Below are 15,883 nucleotides of genomic sequence, written 5' to 3'. Positions count from 1 at the left end.
CATGTTTATTTATAGCTAATATAGGATTTAGAAACACATTTGTATTTATTTGGATCCTCCACAGCGCAGAGATGTCTTTTGCAATATCAATAAACACTTTACTGGGAAATTTGCTCAGTGCATCAAGCTAAAAAAAATACTGCTGTGAAAATTACAGCTGGCTGTTTTCTTTTATGGGCATTGTTAAGGGACTAAAAGCTTTGTTTTATTATATATATATATATATATATATATATATATATATACACACACACACACAGTATATATATAAAATCATTTTTTTAACCACTTGCCTACCGCCGCAAGTAGATATACTGCGGCGGTCAGCCCCTCACAGGCAAAGTGACGTATATAAACATCACTATCCTGTGAGGCTCTGGGGAGCGAGCGTGCGCCGCCGGAGGCGCGGTCATGGACCCCCCCCGCGCGTGTGACCGGCGGACCCGACGTCCGCCGGTCACTCAGCGATCGTCGGGGGAGAGGGAGAAAGTCATTCTCCCCTGTGTAGAAACACTGATCATACGGTTCTACTATGTAGGACCGTTGATCAGTGTTCCTACAGCTCAAGCCACAGCCAATCACAGTAAGAATCACACCCCTAGGGACACACACAGCCCCTCCCTCTCAAATAAAGTTAACTGCTTCACTACCAGTGTATTTTTACAGTAACAGTGCATATGTATAGCACTGATTACTGCAGTAATGTCACTGGTAACCCCAAAAGTGTCAAAAATGTCAGTCAAGGGTCCGATCTGTCCGCCGCAATGTCGCAGTGCCGCAAAAAAAATCGCAGATCGCCGCCAAAACAACAAAAATGACAAAAATCTTTCCCTTCGTTAGTAAACGCGATAACTTTTGCGCAAACCAATCAAAATACGCTTTTTTTGCGATTTTTTTTAACAAACATATGTAGCATAAAACAAATTGGCCGAAAATGTTAAAAAATTTAGATTTTTACATTTTTTGGGGGGGGAATTTCATATAAAAAAATGTGGAAAATATTGTTATTTTTGCAAAATTTACACTCTTTTTTTGTTTATAGCGCATTATCAAAAAATCGCACAGGTGATCAAATACCACCAAAAGAAAGCTCTGTTTGTGGGAAAAAAAGGACGTCAAATTTGTTTAGGTACAGCATCGCACGACCGCGCAATTGTCCGTTAAAGTCACGCAGTGCCGAATCGCAAAATGCCCCCTGGTCAGGAAGGGGGTAAAATCTTCCGGGGCTTAAGTGGTTAATGGGCTTTGCATGATAAATGGCATTCCGACATTGGTCATTTACACTGCATTCAGGTGTTTATTGTAACTCAAACTCAAATTTTAATGTAACCTAAAATTTTAAAAACATTAGTATTGGATAAACTGCTTATGGAAATATTATGGAATTTATAAATACAACACAATATGTTCTGTGGGGTTGGGGAGGGTGAGGGTTATCACAGTGTGATGCAACTCTGTATGTGTTTATGATGGGTTGAGGGTATAGTAAACTGACTGGGTGTAGTTTTGTTTTTATGCACTTTGTAGGTATATGTGAACAATAATGTAACAGGCTTACAGTACCCCAGTGTTTCTCAACCTTCTTTCAGTCAAGGCACCCTTTAAAATTATAGACAGTCTCAAGCACCCCATTCTAAAATGTAAAAAAATATTCTAATAGTTTTACATAATGCAGCAGCATCGACACACATAGGACAGCCAACACTAGAGGTGATTTTTTTCTTCCAAAGCTAATAATATACTTTTTCACACAAATACCAACTAGTATTCCAGTGTTTCTCCTCTCCCTCAGTTTGTCTCCATCACTCAGTTAATGTGACCTCAGAGTTAACAGAGGGGGACAGGGGAGGGTCACACAAGGATTCTGTGCAGACAATCAACAACCTTCTTTTCCTGGCCAGCCTGCCATCAGCACACCTGGGTTAACCCCTCCCCCCAGTCTCTCGGGACCACCTTCTGCTAGGTAATAAAAGTGAGACGCCCCCCCCTTCTCTTTTTTTGGTCGGACTCCAGGGCACCATGCTCGAGGCAGGATCGACTTCACCCCACTACCGAACCTCCCCTCCCAGGTTCAGCCTCTCCTCGCATGGAAGGTCCAGAATGCTAGAGGGAAACCCTCTTAAAAACTGGATACCCCAGGTGCTGGGACAGCGGGCAGAATGTGATTAAACAGCATATTAATCCAGGGCTGTGGTGTGGCTCGAGGCTGTGTGTGTGTCTTACTTTGTTTCATCTGTCCTTAAATCTGAGTTCCACCCAGTGAACGTTTTTTTTTAATAAAAATACCCCCGGGACAGTCAGGGCTAGTGCATTCCACAATGGATAGCCTCTGATGTGTCCCGGGTTGCACTTACCTGAAAGAAGAAATACTTACCTTGAAAATGTATTCTCCAGCGCTGCCATCTCAGGTGTGGGCAGCTTGAAGCCAGCGCGATCCTCTTCTGTGTCCTCTTCCGTCTTTTTCGGTCCCACGATGCACTCCACCGGGCCCGCCGTCACTTCCGGTGCGGCAGCGTAATCCCTGCACAGCTTCTGGGCATGCCCAGAAGCTGTTTAGCAAGGTATGACGGCGCCCGCACCGGAACGGACGTTGGGGCCGGTGCAGGCGCATTGATTCCTGGGAGCGATGACGTTCAGCTCCCAGGAATCATTGCAAAGCCAGGAAGTGACGAATCGCCGTGGCCGCCGAGGGGAGGAAGAGGAAGTAAGGCAAGTATATTTTCTTCTAAACGAGGTAAGTAAAAAAAAAAAAAAAATTGCGATTATGTTTGTTTTTCAGGTGACCCGGAGCGAGAAGATGGAGGCAAGTATAATTTTAGGGTGGAACTCCACTTTAACCACTTCCCGACCACCCGCCGCCTTTTTACCGTGGCAGAGTGGCTCTCCTGCCCAAACCAACGTAGGACTACATTGGTCGCACGCGGGAAACTAGGGGGCTAGTATGCGCTGCGCTCACACCCCCATTCGGCAGCGGGGAAGTCGATTCACGGGTCAGGCGGCTCCGATTGCCGCCTGACAATCGTGATCTTTCCCAGCTGAGAGAGAAGGACGGTCGGCTGTTGTAAACACAGCCGACCGTTCTTCTCCCTGAAATGACCACAGAGCTCATGTGATCCTTCTATATAAGATCACATGTCTCTATGGTCATCTCAGAAGCCACGCCCCCCCCCACAGTTAGAATCACTCCCCTAGGGTCACATTTAACACCTTGATCACCTATAAGGTTAACCCCTTCCCTGCCAGTGTCATTATTATAGTAACACTGCATATTTTTAGCAATGATTACTGTAGTAATGTCACTGGTACACCCAAAAGTGTCCAAAATGTCAGTCAGGGGTCCAATCTGTCCGCCGCTGTGGAGAACGGGGGCAACAGGCATCGCTTAGCAACGCCCCAGGCTATAGCCAGGAGCTGCAATGGCTCCTGTGTTGTATGCCACAGCTGAGAGAGAGACAAGTCACGGGTAAGCTCCCTTCTTGTTTGAAGGAGGAAGGAAAGATGGCTATACTGTCTCTTGTGCATAAGCTAACTGCTCTGTGACCTGAATACTTAGCACCTTTGTTATCTACAGCTTGTTAGATATATCTGGAGACTGCTGCCACCCAAAGTGTCTCGCTACCCTGTTTTTTGTTTTGTTTTTTTAGGTAAAGGAAGCTTCTTAAAGGGTCGGTAAAAAAAAAATAAAACGTATTTTCTAATTCTTACCTTTGTTACTTTAGCCATGAGCTCACCACACCCGCAAAGAGCACGAAGATCGTCGGAAAGGTGGAGGGGGGGCTATGTGGCCCATAGACAAAAGGGTGCTGTACATTAGACTAACAAGGTGTCCTGTCTTTTTAGGAGCCTAAAAAATGACATTTGCGGAAGGAAAAGTCCCGCCACCGTTCAATTTCTCTGCATGCATCCGGGTCATGCTCAGGGCATAGACCCAAGTAACTGCCAGCCAGACAGCAGTAAATCTCCGGTGACAGAGAGAGCGACAAAAGGGATACTCAGGATAAAGGATTTTTATCTCGGTGGTGGCCGAGAGTATGCATTTGGTCTCTACTGCAAGTACTTCTAAGGCCAAATTCAGAGTCAAAGACACGTCTGAGCAAAAGCAAGACGCACCCCCGATGCTTTCCTCAGGGGCTTCAGGAGAGTCAAACAGCCGAACATCTATTTGACTGCCAGATGATAGACCCTTACATTACAGAAGTTAAGGAGGCCATAGATTCTTCAAGATTTTACTAGCTACCATCACAGTAATACGTATGATGAAGATAAAAATCTTTCATTACTTAGACGCCATCTTGGTGGTGGCCCGTTCAAGTGAAGAGCTGGCAACACAACATGACGTGGTGCTGAATCCGCTATCCAAATTTGGCTGGATTATCAACAAACAGAAAAGCCATCTGGTCCCGTCCCAAAAAATGGAATACCTAGGTCTTATATTGGACACAAGGAAGGGGCAGATCTCACTGCCATATCGCAAAGTAGCCAAACTAGTCACTTGCGTCAACAGCATGATGAAATCGTCGTAGCTTTCGGTGAGACTGTATGACAATCCTGGGAATGTTCACAGCAGCGACCCCGGCTGTCCCCTGGGCAAGATTTCATACGAGGGGATTCCAGTAGTCCTTTTTAGACCAATGGGACGGCCTATCGTTGGACCAGAGAATCTTCTTGCCAAGATAGATCCGCCAGGGCTTGGCGTGGTGAAAAGCACCCAGGACTTTGTCACAAGGTATGCCTCTAAGTCCGGAAAAATGGATCCTGATAACCTCGGATGCCAGTCTCCGAGGCTGGGGTGTCCACTGCCTCAGCAGGCAGGTCCAGGGCAGATAGGACATGATGGAGACCAGACACTCCAACCTTCTGGAATTTCAGGCAGCATACCTAGCCCTACTGGCGTTCAAAGGATCTTGGGTCAAGATTATTGGACAACCAGGCGGCGGTCGCCTACATAGCCAAGCAAGGAGGAACCAAGAGCCTGCCTTTGCTACAGCTAGCAACCCAGATATTTGTCTGGGCCGAGGCATATGTGGAGGCCTTGACAGCAGCCTACATTCCAGGCAGTCAAAATTAAATAGCAGACCAACTAAGTCAGAAATTTCCTAGCATTAATGAGCGGTCACTCAACAGGAGCTATCTAAGACCAATCTTTGGCAAATGGGCAATGGCCTTGGGAGACCTGATGGCAACCCCAGAAAATGTGCAAGTGCCCAGGTTTATGTCGAGATTCTGTTTAAATGGGGCACTAGCTCAAGACGCCTTTTCGATCCCCCGGAAGTTTCCTCTAGTCTATCTCTTCCCACCGCTGCCGCTAATCCTGAAAGCCATGCTGTAGATCACAAGGGAGAAGGTCCAGGCAATTGTAATTCTACCCTTCTGGTTGCGAAGGCCATTAATCCCCCTGCTCCTGCAGACGGCGTCAGCTCTGCCAGTATGGCTACCGCTGAAGAGGGACCTACTATAACAGGCCCATTGGAATCACCCCAATCCAGGCAGGTTGCAACTGACAGCATGGCTTTTGAAACAGCCAGACTAAAGTCTCAAGGCCTCTCAGAGGAGGTGATCGCTACACTATTGAAGGCAAGAAAGGCTACAAACAATGCTACATACACCAGGAATTGGAGAAAGTTTACAGCATTAGCTCTACAATGAAAATTCTCTCCATTGAGCGCATCACATGGAGTATCACAGAAGTTCTACAATTCTTACAGTCAGCACTAACGATGGACCTGGCATATAACACAATAAAGGTAAAGGTATCAGCCCTTGTCTTGCTTCACAGACCACAAGTAGGCAGATGAGCCGCTAATAAGACAATTTCTTAGAGTGACCATAAGAATATGGTCTCAGAAGAGGAACCTCCTACCAGCCTGGGACTTGTGCACAGTGCTAAAGGCTCTGCTCCAACCACTTTTTGTCCCCGCTGAAACATACCCACTATGGTTCCTAACAGTCAAATTGATTTTTCTCACAGCCATCACGTCACCGAGAGAGTGTCAGAGCTAGCAGCCTTATCTTGTAAAAATCCTTTTTTGCATCATTCTTCCAGACAAGGTCATTCTGCGGCTTTCACCGGCTTTAGCTCCCAAGGTGGTATCCAAGTTTAATGTAAATTGGGAGTCGGTTCTACCAAGCTTCACACAACCTCCAGAGCAAACAGATGAGCTTGATTTCCCTCGATATGGTCAACCTGTTCTCAACGTACATGCACCGCTCTCGTCAGATTTGCAAGACTGATAGTTTATTCATTCTACCATCAGGTCCTAATAGAGGGGAAGCACCGTTAGCAAGAGTCATAGCTACCTAGATCACCAGAGTGAATAGCCTTATGTACAGTATGAGAAACAGGGGCTAACACCTCCACAAGCTATATGAGCTCATTCAACAAGGGGGGTGGCAGCCTCTTGGGCAGCATCAGCTAAGGCAGTGGTGTCCAAACTTTTTTCAAAGAAGGCCAGATTTGATGAAGTGAACATGCGTGAGGGCCGACCATTTTGCCTGATATTTGAACCGTTAAAATTAAATATACACACACATATATATATGCAGTACATTTTCTGGAATGTGCTTTAGACTTGTATTGCTTTTTTAATTGAATTGCCAATCTCTATGCTGACTGTTAAGTCTCATACACACGATCAGATTATCGGACTAATTTTCTTTCATTTTTTTGTTGCATGCTATTCTCGTATGGAAAGTGAAGAGGTTACTTTCATACGAAAATTCTCGTACGACAGAATTCAACTTCAGAAGTGATGTCATGTGTTGAATTGTTTTGTATGTATTCTTTAGTTTCCAAGCATGCCTAGTTTTGCTCTGATAATTTTTTTCGGATAAAAACTGTACTAATTAAACAAAAATCAGACGTTGTTTACACGTACGATAAAATTTTTATAGCCTGCGCATCCAGTTTTTGTCGTAGCAAAATCCATAATCAGCTGTTGAAAGCACTGACTAACGATCCAAAAATCGGCAGATCGTTCGCCGGTCGAAATTTTACTTCCAATTTTCTTATCATGTGTACAGGCCTTTACAATGGCCCGGAGTTATCAGCCACTCAGGGACAGAAAATTCAAGAAATGTGTGCATCAGGACCTGGCGGTTATCATTTCTGCCATGTAATTAAATCATGATGTAAACTATTCTTAAAGTAGAAGTTTAGGCTACATATAAAAATACTGCTTCCACCTCCTCCTACCTATGCTGTATACCAGCCTTTCTCAACCTTTTTAATACAGAGGAACCCTTGAAATCATTTTCCTGTCTCAGGGAACCCCTGCTAAATTCCCACCTCTGTAGCTCATGGCACATATGCATGGTCACTACGTTGTAAAGAGATGTGTTGTAAACATATTTTCTTGAATACATTTTGGTGTGGTCAAGTAATGCAGAAACAGTGGCTTCTGCAGGGGAGAGGAGGGAATGCTATCAACAGATGCAGTAAAAGCACGCAATTTATGTCATGGCTCTGGCATTTCAGCCTCTTTGTCGAAAGGGTCCTGTACAAAGAAGAGCCAGAGCAAAGCGGGTTCAAGAAACTGTATTCACACACATCACTTTTGCAAGCAGTATGCAAGCATGGACAGGAGGGGTAAGTGAAGCAGTGATATATATTTATACTGAATATCCATATTCTTACTTACAAGTAAACTCCGGTACAAGCAAATTTTGTGAGGCATGTGAAATTTAACAAACCAGCCACTGCTGCTCTCTCTTCTTGTGCAGGTCTGGTCTCCGCCCTTCCTGTAGTTTTCTGAAGGCATCCTGTAGTGGGTGGCGTTTTCTGGGTCCCTCCCACAGCTCTGCTCTCTGTACAGGATATATGAAGCACAGTGATGATATGAGTGTTACTTTTTCAAGGCATTTGTGCACACAAAGTGGATTTGAAGATTTTTGCTGGCCATACACGTATAGATTTTCATCGGGAAATTTTTGTTTCAAGAAAATTCGTTTGATTTTCTAATCGTTAGTGGGGTTAAATCGATGTCCCTTTTCGATTGCAGCAACGGGAAAATTCGTAGGGGCAGAAGGGAAAACTTTTCTCGATCAACGAATTTTCGGGCAGTGTATGTGGTAATCGTTCAGAAATTACATTCATTTTAAAATTAAATGTTAAAAGCAAAAGACAATTTTCGAACGACATTCGTCTATTCAACGAATGTTCAAAGAATGTTCGTACTAATGTTCAAAGAATATTCTCGTCCAAAAATCTATACGTGTATGGCCAGCATTTGTCTCTATAGAGGAATATATTTCAGTGAATTTGAGTTCAGCTTTACCATGTGATTTGCTTAATATTGTTGGTTTATAAGTCAGCGTTGGCTCCGGGTATATAAAGCTGGCAAAAGATAAATTGAAATTCGGCCAGTTCAACAGGGACCGGCCAAATTTCAATCCATGTGCGGTCCGCTCCTGCCCGACAGAAGTCAATCTACTGATCAACGTTTCTCCAACTGGAATGCTGGAAAATTTTTCTCCATCAGCCAATGGATTGCAGTCACTAATCAGTGTATTCTGACAGCGTCCCCACTGTCAGAATACATTGTCTCAGAATTTCTCTATCTACCTCGCTTGCTTGGATGAAGGAATCCATTTGCTTATTTTTTTCATTCAGCCTGCTGGCTATACAAAATAAATAATTAAACAATACACCTTAAGTGCCGGTTCACATTTCTGCGATGCGGGAACGCTGCGAATATACAGCGTGTTCCCGCATCGCATCCGCACCCCTGGCAGTTCCCACTGCCATATGCGATACGCTGGGGGTGCCAATTAAAAGTTAACGACACCCCCAGATCAGAGCGCATATCGCAGTGTGATCTGTAAGTTCGCACAGAATCGGAACGCGCTGGTGTGAACCACCATGCAATCCGATTCTGCTGCGGACCAAAAAAAGGGTCCTGTGCGAGTTGGGTGTGAATTCAGCCATACAAACTGTATGGCTGAATTTGCACCACACAGAGATCTCATGTTATTTTAGGAGTGTGCTCCGAATTACATGCGATCTTTGTGATCGCAGAAATGTGAACCGCCACTTAGCCAGCTTAAGACATTTAGAATTATTTAGTTATATGTGCACATCCCTGAGTAAACATAAGATTTGGTGATTTGATAGTATACTAATATTTCATTTCTGTTTACAGCTATAGTGCTGCAAGAGCCTCGCTTTGTGGGTGTGAGAAAAGGCCGGTCTATCAGCATACAATGTGGATGTCAGAGTTTTTTGCCTGTAGATTTAAATGCCACTTGGTACCTTGGGCATCAAAATGGATCATTTATCAGTTACGTGGAACCAAATGAACATATAGCAATTGAAAGCAACTTTCTATCGATCAAGAAGGTCCATAAAAACCACAATGGGATATACTTTTGTAATTTCACAATATATGGACCAAATAGAGTTCCCTGTGGAACAGAGCTGATGGTTCTAGGTAAGTTCATGCACCATTATACTCAGTCTTACTTTATGTTGTCTCTTTTTTCAAATAGAGAGATTGGGTGTAAATAAGAATACACACAGTATGTGTTAAGACATACAAAAGAATTGGTTGAATGGCGTTTTCTGTAGGTACTGATGGTGCAGGTCCCTATTTGTTCTGCTTTGCTGGTTAGCACCCCACCCCTGGCTTCCTGAGGGATCCACAAAACACAGGTGCTCTGAAATGCACCAGAACACACACACACACACCAACAACAATCAGGGCCCTTCCATTTCACATAAAACCACAATGGTTGGTTCACTGAGCATCTAAAGCCCCGTACACACGATCAGATTATCAAACAATCTGTCGTCCATTTTTTGTGGCATGCTAGTCTGATGTGGAAAGTGAAGAGGTTATTTTCATACGAATTTTCCCGTACGACAGAATTCTACTTCAGAAGTGATGTCATGTGCTGGATTGTTTTGTGTGTTCTTTCGTCTCTGAGCATGCCTAGTCTTGCTCTTAAGAATTTTTTCCGTCTAAATCTGTACTAATGAGATGAAAATCGGACGTTGTTTTGACGGACGACAAAAATGATATAGCCTGCACATCAGGATTTTGTCAGCCGAAAAGTCGGAGTTGGCTGTCGAAAGCACCATACTAACAATCCGAAAATCGACAGATCGGTCGTCGGATGAATTTTCCCTACAGATTTTCTTACCGTGTGTACGGGCCTTAAGGCAACAGATAACAGCATAAACTACATATTGAAAGGAAAGAATTGTTCTATTCCATACAGAATCTAAAGCTGGAAAATCTTAGGGTTAAGCAGTTATGCATTCAATTTTTCAAGAGCTCAGGGAAACCCCGTACATTAGCTCTAGGTGGATTTGACTATCATAATGAACAACATAATCTATTTTACAACTCAGTACGTTTCCCCCTTAAACTGGTAGTTAACTCTGTTTGGAGATTTAAGCTTATAATAAAGTTTACCTGCGAGTACAGTGAATATCTCCGAAACCTGGGGTGTTTAGGAGATATTCACACTGGATGCAGCAGGTGGCGTCACCAGCGCATGCACTCTGAAGGGATGGCATGCCCGTACTGTCCCTTCAGAGTTCTGTGCCTTAAACTATGCCTCCCGTGCGTATGCGAGTAATGTCATCGTGGCTCAGCCATTCAAGCAGCTAGAGTCCACAAACCCAGAAAGAAGACCAGGTGAAGATGGAGACCATGTCAGCAGTGACAGTGCACCACCGGAGGGCTTCGTTTTTAGGTAGGTTTTTCATCATGTGCTAGTATGTGATGCATACTAGCACATTATAACTTCTCTCTTGCAGGGAGAAGATTATTTTTCCTATCACAAAGAGTTTACTACCACTTTAAGAAGAGGCTATAAAAATATAACTAAAGGCAAAACCTTTTTCTTAGTTATAAATTGTGGAGAGGGTTGTTATTGCTGTCTTTGTCCCTGTAAGGGAAACATACCCTCTCCGTTAGTCCCGATGACTTATCACGGTATATGAAAGAAAATCCCAAATCTGAGTGGTCACCAGAACAGGTATAGAGGGAAAATCTTCTAATTGGAACACTAGGTCTCTTGACCCTGGTTGACAACCAGGGATTTCCCTCACTTTGGAGGGATTTCACTTCTTGTTGTGGCAAAAAAAAAATCCAACAAAGAAAAAAAACCTTCCTTACCCTAACCAAAATGAAAAAAAAAAAGTTTTGCCTTCAGTTCTACTTTAAGGGGGACATAATCACCTTGTATAATTGCATAAGCCATTAGATTGTAAGCTCTTCTGAGCAGGGCCCTTTTAATCCTCTTGTATCTTATTGTATTGTAACTGTACTGTCTCCCTTTTTATATTGTAAAGCGCTGTGTAAACTGCTGGCACTATATAAATCCTGAATAATAATAAGTGGTCCCTATAGTGTACTTGATACAAAGCTGTTCTTTTAAATGTCACTGCAAAAGACTCTTTAAACCAGGAAAAAAATTAACCTCCACCTACAGAAGCAGAATTTTTCCCTAAGCAAATTGGATTATGCTTAAAAATGGGTTTTGGCCTTTGTTTAAATGAACTGCAGGTTTAGAGTTCTGAGGATGGAAAGTTTAAAGTGTTTTGGTTAAAGTAACCTTTTTACTATAAGTTTGAAATTTAAAAAAAAGGGCACCTAAAAGAAAATACTGCCTTGTTGTTAATCCCCAGCTGCTCCAAAACTTCAGGTGTGTGGAATGCCTTCTTCCCCACTACAAGCTGTGGTTCTTTCCACTTTCTAGCAGCATGTCCTGTAGTGACATATGAGCCATGGAGATCAACCACTTTTAGCTGGATTACCTACTTGGTGGAGTTTTAAAATACAGCCTGCCAGAAAGATATTTCGTCTTTTAAAAAAAAAAAAAAGAGGCTTTAATTTATTTCCAGCCTGTAGTGACACTTTTTTTAAACCTGGTTAACTATGCAACTATGAAAGAGGACTAATTCACAAAAACAAAAGTGTTTTTCTTTTTGCTTGCATACGCAAGTCTCACTGCATTGCTGTTTATTTAATAATTATTTCTTGGAAATTTTTACAAGCTTTAGTTCAGGTCTAAAAAAATAAAATAAGGATGGGTCTCCGAACCTTGTCTTCAGCTTTATGTATTGAATAGCAATGACCTTCCACAAACCCCGAGACTGATGCAGTGGGTTTTTGAGGACTTTTTGTATTCTTTATTGAAAATTCCGTATTACACAGAATGTTACAATAGCATATCATTATAATGTTATGCATAAGTACAAAACTCGTGAGTTATATAACTTCATTAGACAGACCATACAGATGTATTGCATTATGGTGTATATTATATGTGTAAGTAAGAATTTATCCCCATGTCTTGGGGGGGGGATTAGGGTAGAAGGATAAAGAGTGAAGAGAAAAAGTTGTATGGGGGGGGGGGGGTAAGTTGGTGTGAAAGACAATAAAAAGGGAAAAAAGGGTGGAGTGTGTCTATGGGAATGAAAAGTTAGGGACCCAGGGAGGATATGCTTTGTTATGTTTATTCTATTACGATGCCCGATTAGCCTTTTCATGGGAATGTTGGAATCAAATACAGTAAAACCAATATATCAAAATTTTTCTTTTTGGAGCATTTTATGTTTTAATAATTGTATTGGGTTTTAATACATGGTAATACAGAGCAACATAACATGAGTAATACATTATATAGTTTCCAATAATAAGTAGGCATATAGTAACAAAATAGGTGACTTCTGACATTATAAGTCTAGCTTTCATCAGTGTCAAATACAGAAGAAGTAGCTTTCTTAGAGGAGCAAGGAGGTACAGGAGGAAATATACATGACCATTTACAATGCCTCGATCTGGAGCATTTTATCTGCCCCATGTGACAAGGCAAAGGTGGCACACCATGTCTCACTAACTTGGGAAATGCTGCTTTGGGTCTTAAAAAGGCAATCTGTCAAGGCTGTAAGACAGCATGTCAGTAGATACGAGGTTCGGACATAAAATTTTATAACAAGAAAAAAAAAGGAAGTCATGTAGCTGGCATCAGATTGGTTGCTGAAGGAAATGCACCTTTTTCATTTTTTTTTTTTATTATACTTATAATTACATATAAACACCCAAACCTAATACTACATATAGTAGCCCCATAAATTGGCCTGCTAATAATTTTAGGAATAACAGTTTCGAAAAAAGCAAGGTTTCTTTAGAATTGTGCAAATTCTTCAACCGTTTTTTTCTTGCCCCTTATAAGATGTATTAATATACTTTCAGAACCAACTATATCAGCAAAGAAGTTGTGTTACAAACAGAGAAAGTCTGCTGAAAGATCATACCCGAGTGACATCAGGCCTGTTTCCTGTTTTTCATAGCAGTCATACCGAGCCAAAAATATTCTGCTGCTGCATTTTAATTTTATCTGCAGAGGTCTGTGGGAAGGAACATATGTTCTATAAACTTTTATAAACACCGAATGGAAAAAAGGAAAGGCAGAGAGCTGCAGATGTCAAAGCAAACCTATCACCTACACACCAAAGCAGATCTATGTGCATATGATGGCCTGATGTAGGATTAGTGTTACGGCATTCCCCCTAGCTTCAGCTAGTGTACCATTGTAATAATACTTGTGTTCTCCAAGTGCCCCCTGAACCACAGATGTTATTATTTCTCCTAGATTGTCTTTCAAAAGTATTGCTTATTCTAAATAGTTTTTTTAAAGTATTGCAAAGTTGATTGGTTGGTAAAAGAGCCATTGGAGTACAAGGAAATACAAATAATTTGTTAAACATAAAACCAATATAAAAAACTGTACTTGCAAAGCTGCTCAGTAACAAAGTGTTTCCAGAAGCCGCTTTTAAATTGTTGGTAGTAAGATATATGATTGCAACCTAAAGCCCCGTACACACGCGTCTAAATTTGGCAGGGAATTTTCATCCAACGACCAATCTGCCGATTTTCGGCTTGTTAGTATGATGCTTCCGACAACCGACTCCGACTTTTCGGCCGAAAAAATTCTGGTGTGCAGACTATAAAATTTTTGTCCTCCGTCAAAACACGTCCGATTTTCGTGCAGTCAGTACAGATTTCGACAGGGAAAAATCTTATGAGCAAGACTGGGCATGCTCAGAGAAGAAAGAACACAAAGAAAGCAAACCAACACATGACATCACTTCTGAAGTAGAATTTTGTTGTGCGGGAAAATTTGTGTGCAGTCTAGGCACATTCCAACCAACAAAACACCACTCTGGACAAAAGACAGAGGACCGGTCGGCGGAAATTCGTTGCGTGTGTACTAGGCTTTAAGCTGAACTCAGGGCAACAAACTCAGGCAGCTCACACTGCCCGAGTTCCCATCTGCTTGACTACAAAATACCTCCCTCCCTTATGGTAAAGAAATGCAAATAAAAGAAAGCATCTTGTGGTTCAAGAAAAGAGAACTGGGCAGGGATAACAACACTGATTGGGATATTAGTGCTACAAGGGCAGTGTGTTGTCAGCTCCAACAGGTTAGGAGCTCACTGGATTTCTGGCAGACAAAAGGTATTATTCTGTACTTGCAGTGCTTTGATGGCATTAAAAGCGAGGGAAATGTGTGTATTACAGAGATTTAGTGAATATGTTTTTGTTTTTATTTATTTTGCCCTGACATACACTTTACAGAAAAAAAAAGGAGCGTAGACAAGTGCTGGCAGAGTATGTCAATTTTTTTTTTTTTAATAGGATCTTAATATAGTGGATATAGCAGATATAACTTCTGTCGGGTCCTTATTTGGAAAAGGAAGCAAGGTGAAACTCTCCACTGGGGACCCAACCAACAATTAAAACAATTTGTTTAGTAACTTGTGGAAAATATTTGAACCTGGACCAGGGATATGTTGTCTGGTATATATGTATGAGAAGAAGGTGCACAGATGTGTTAGTACTTATTCTTGCGATTGCCATCTTAGCACCATAATGGCGTAAAAGAGTTGCTTTGCCCCTTGTAAGTCTCCCTCTATAAATATAGCCCAGTAGGACTAAAACTGACACATTACCGCCAGACATGAACACACTTTTTTTTGTTAATTTTGCAGGTTCTGGAAACCTAGCTACATCAAGGTCAAGAAATATAATGAAAGATGCAATCATAATGGTTCAGACTATTCTTATTGTGCTTTTCATAACTGTGCCAGTATTACTTCTAATGGAAATGGTAAGTGATAACAGGGCATGCAGCAGAGATACTGAAGGTTCTTTGTGTGTCAAAAGTATGTTCTGTACTAGCTTGTATTCAACAGTACTGAGACCGGGTATGGCTTGTATTCACAATCCAGATGGGAATTCATGCAAAGTTATTATCATAGGAAAAGTGTTAAAACGCTTCCAATCTTTAAAAACTCTCATAAATAAAGCCTCCAAACTAGAAATATTGTATAGGATCTTCTGATAGTAATGGAGACCATTCTATATGGACGTTTATTTTGCCACTTTCATAATCAAAGGGAGTTTCCCACTTAAAGGGAAACCATACATCTGTACTTCCATTCTTTCTGTGTAGAATTCCTCCCTCCCTGCTTTTAAAAAGACTAAAGCTTGGCCACAAAATTGTAGTAATAATGACTTGACACATGTCCTTCCAAAGTACTTCAAAATCAAATTTGCTTTAAACATTTGATTTTGGAATGTATGGTAATTTCCTGAATGAAAACTACATTCACTTATTCAGTTGAGAAACTCTTTTCATCCTGCTCCTTTGAATTTTGTCATCTTTGCAGTCCAAAACGAGTGTCAATTTGATGCCACTAATGATTAGAAAATTAAATGAATGCTCTTAAGCAAACAAATTACAAGAAAATTTTACTGTGTGTATGGCCAGTGTATGACACCAGCCATTTGATGGCTAGAAATTAGCACAAGTAACTGTGACAGTTATCAGGCATGGTATGTCTTGAATGTGTCGGTTTTGGGAAAAAGTT

The 15,883-nt window shown here is 41.8% G+C and overlaps 1 protein-coding gene across 1 annotated transcript in view; it reads left to right on the top strand.

Annotated features, from left to right (window-relative positions):
• CD79B (CD79b molecule) overlaps positions 1 to 15,883 on the top strand; it is a 51,016-nt gene that overhangs the window by 22,332 nt on the left and 12,801 nt on the right. The window contains exons 4-5 of the mRNA XM_082272870.1: positions 9,138 to 9,425; positions 15,002 to 15,120. Of these exons, the coding sequence (XP_082128996.1) occupies positions 9,138 to 9,425; positions 15,002 to 15,120 (407 nt within the window). The remainder of the gene's footprint in view (positions 1 to 9,137; positions 9,426 to 15,001; positions 15,121 to 15,883) is intronic.

Source organism: Pelophylax lessonae (assembly GCF_965119305.1).
Source record: "Pelophylax lessonae genome assembly, chromosome: 11".
Taxonomy (NCBI): domain Eukaryota; kingdom Metazoa; phylum Chordata; class Amphibia; order Anura; family Ranidae; genus Pelophylax; species Pelophylax lessonae.
This window is presented reverse-complemented; position numbering and strand designations above follow the sequence as displayed.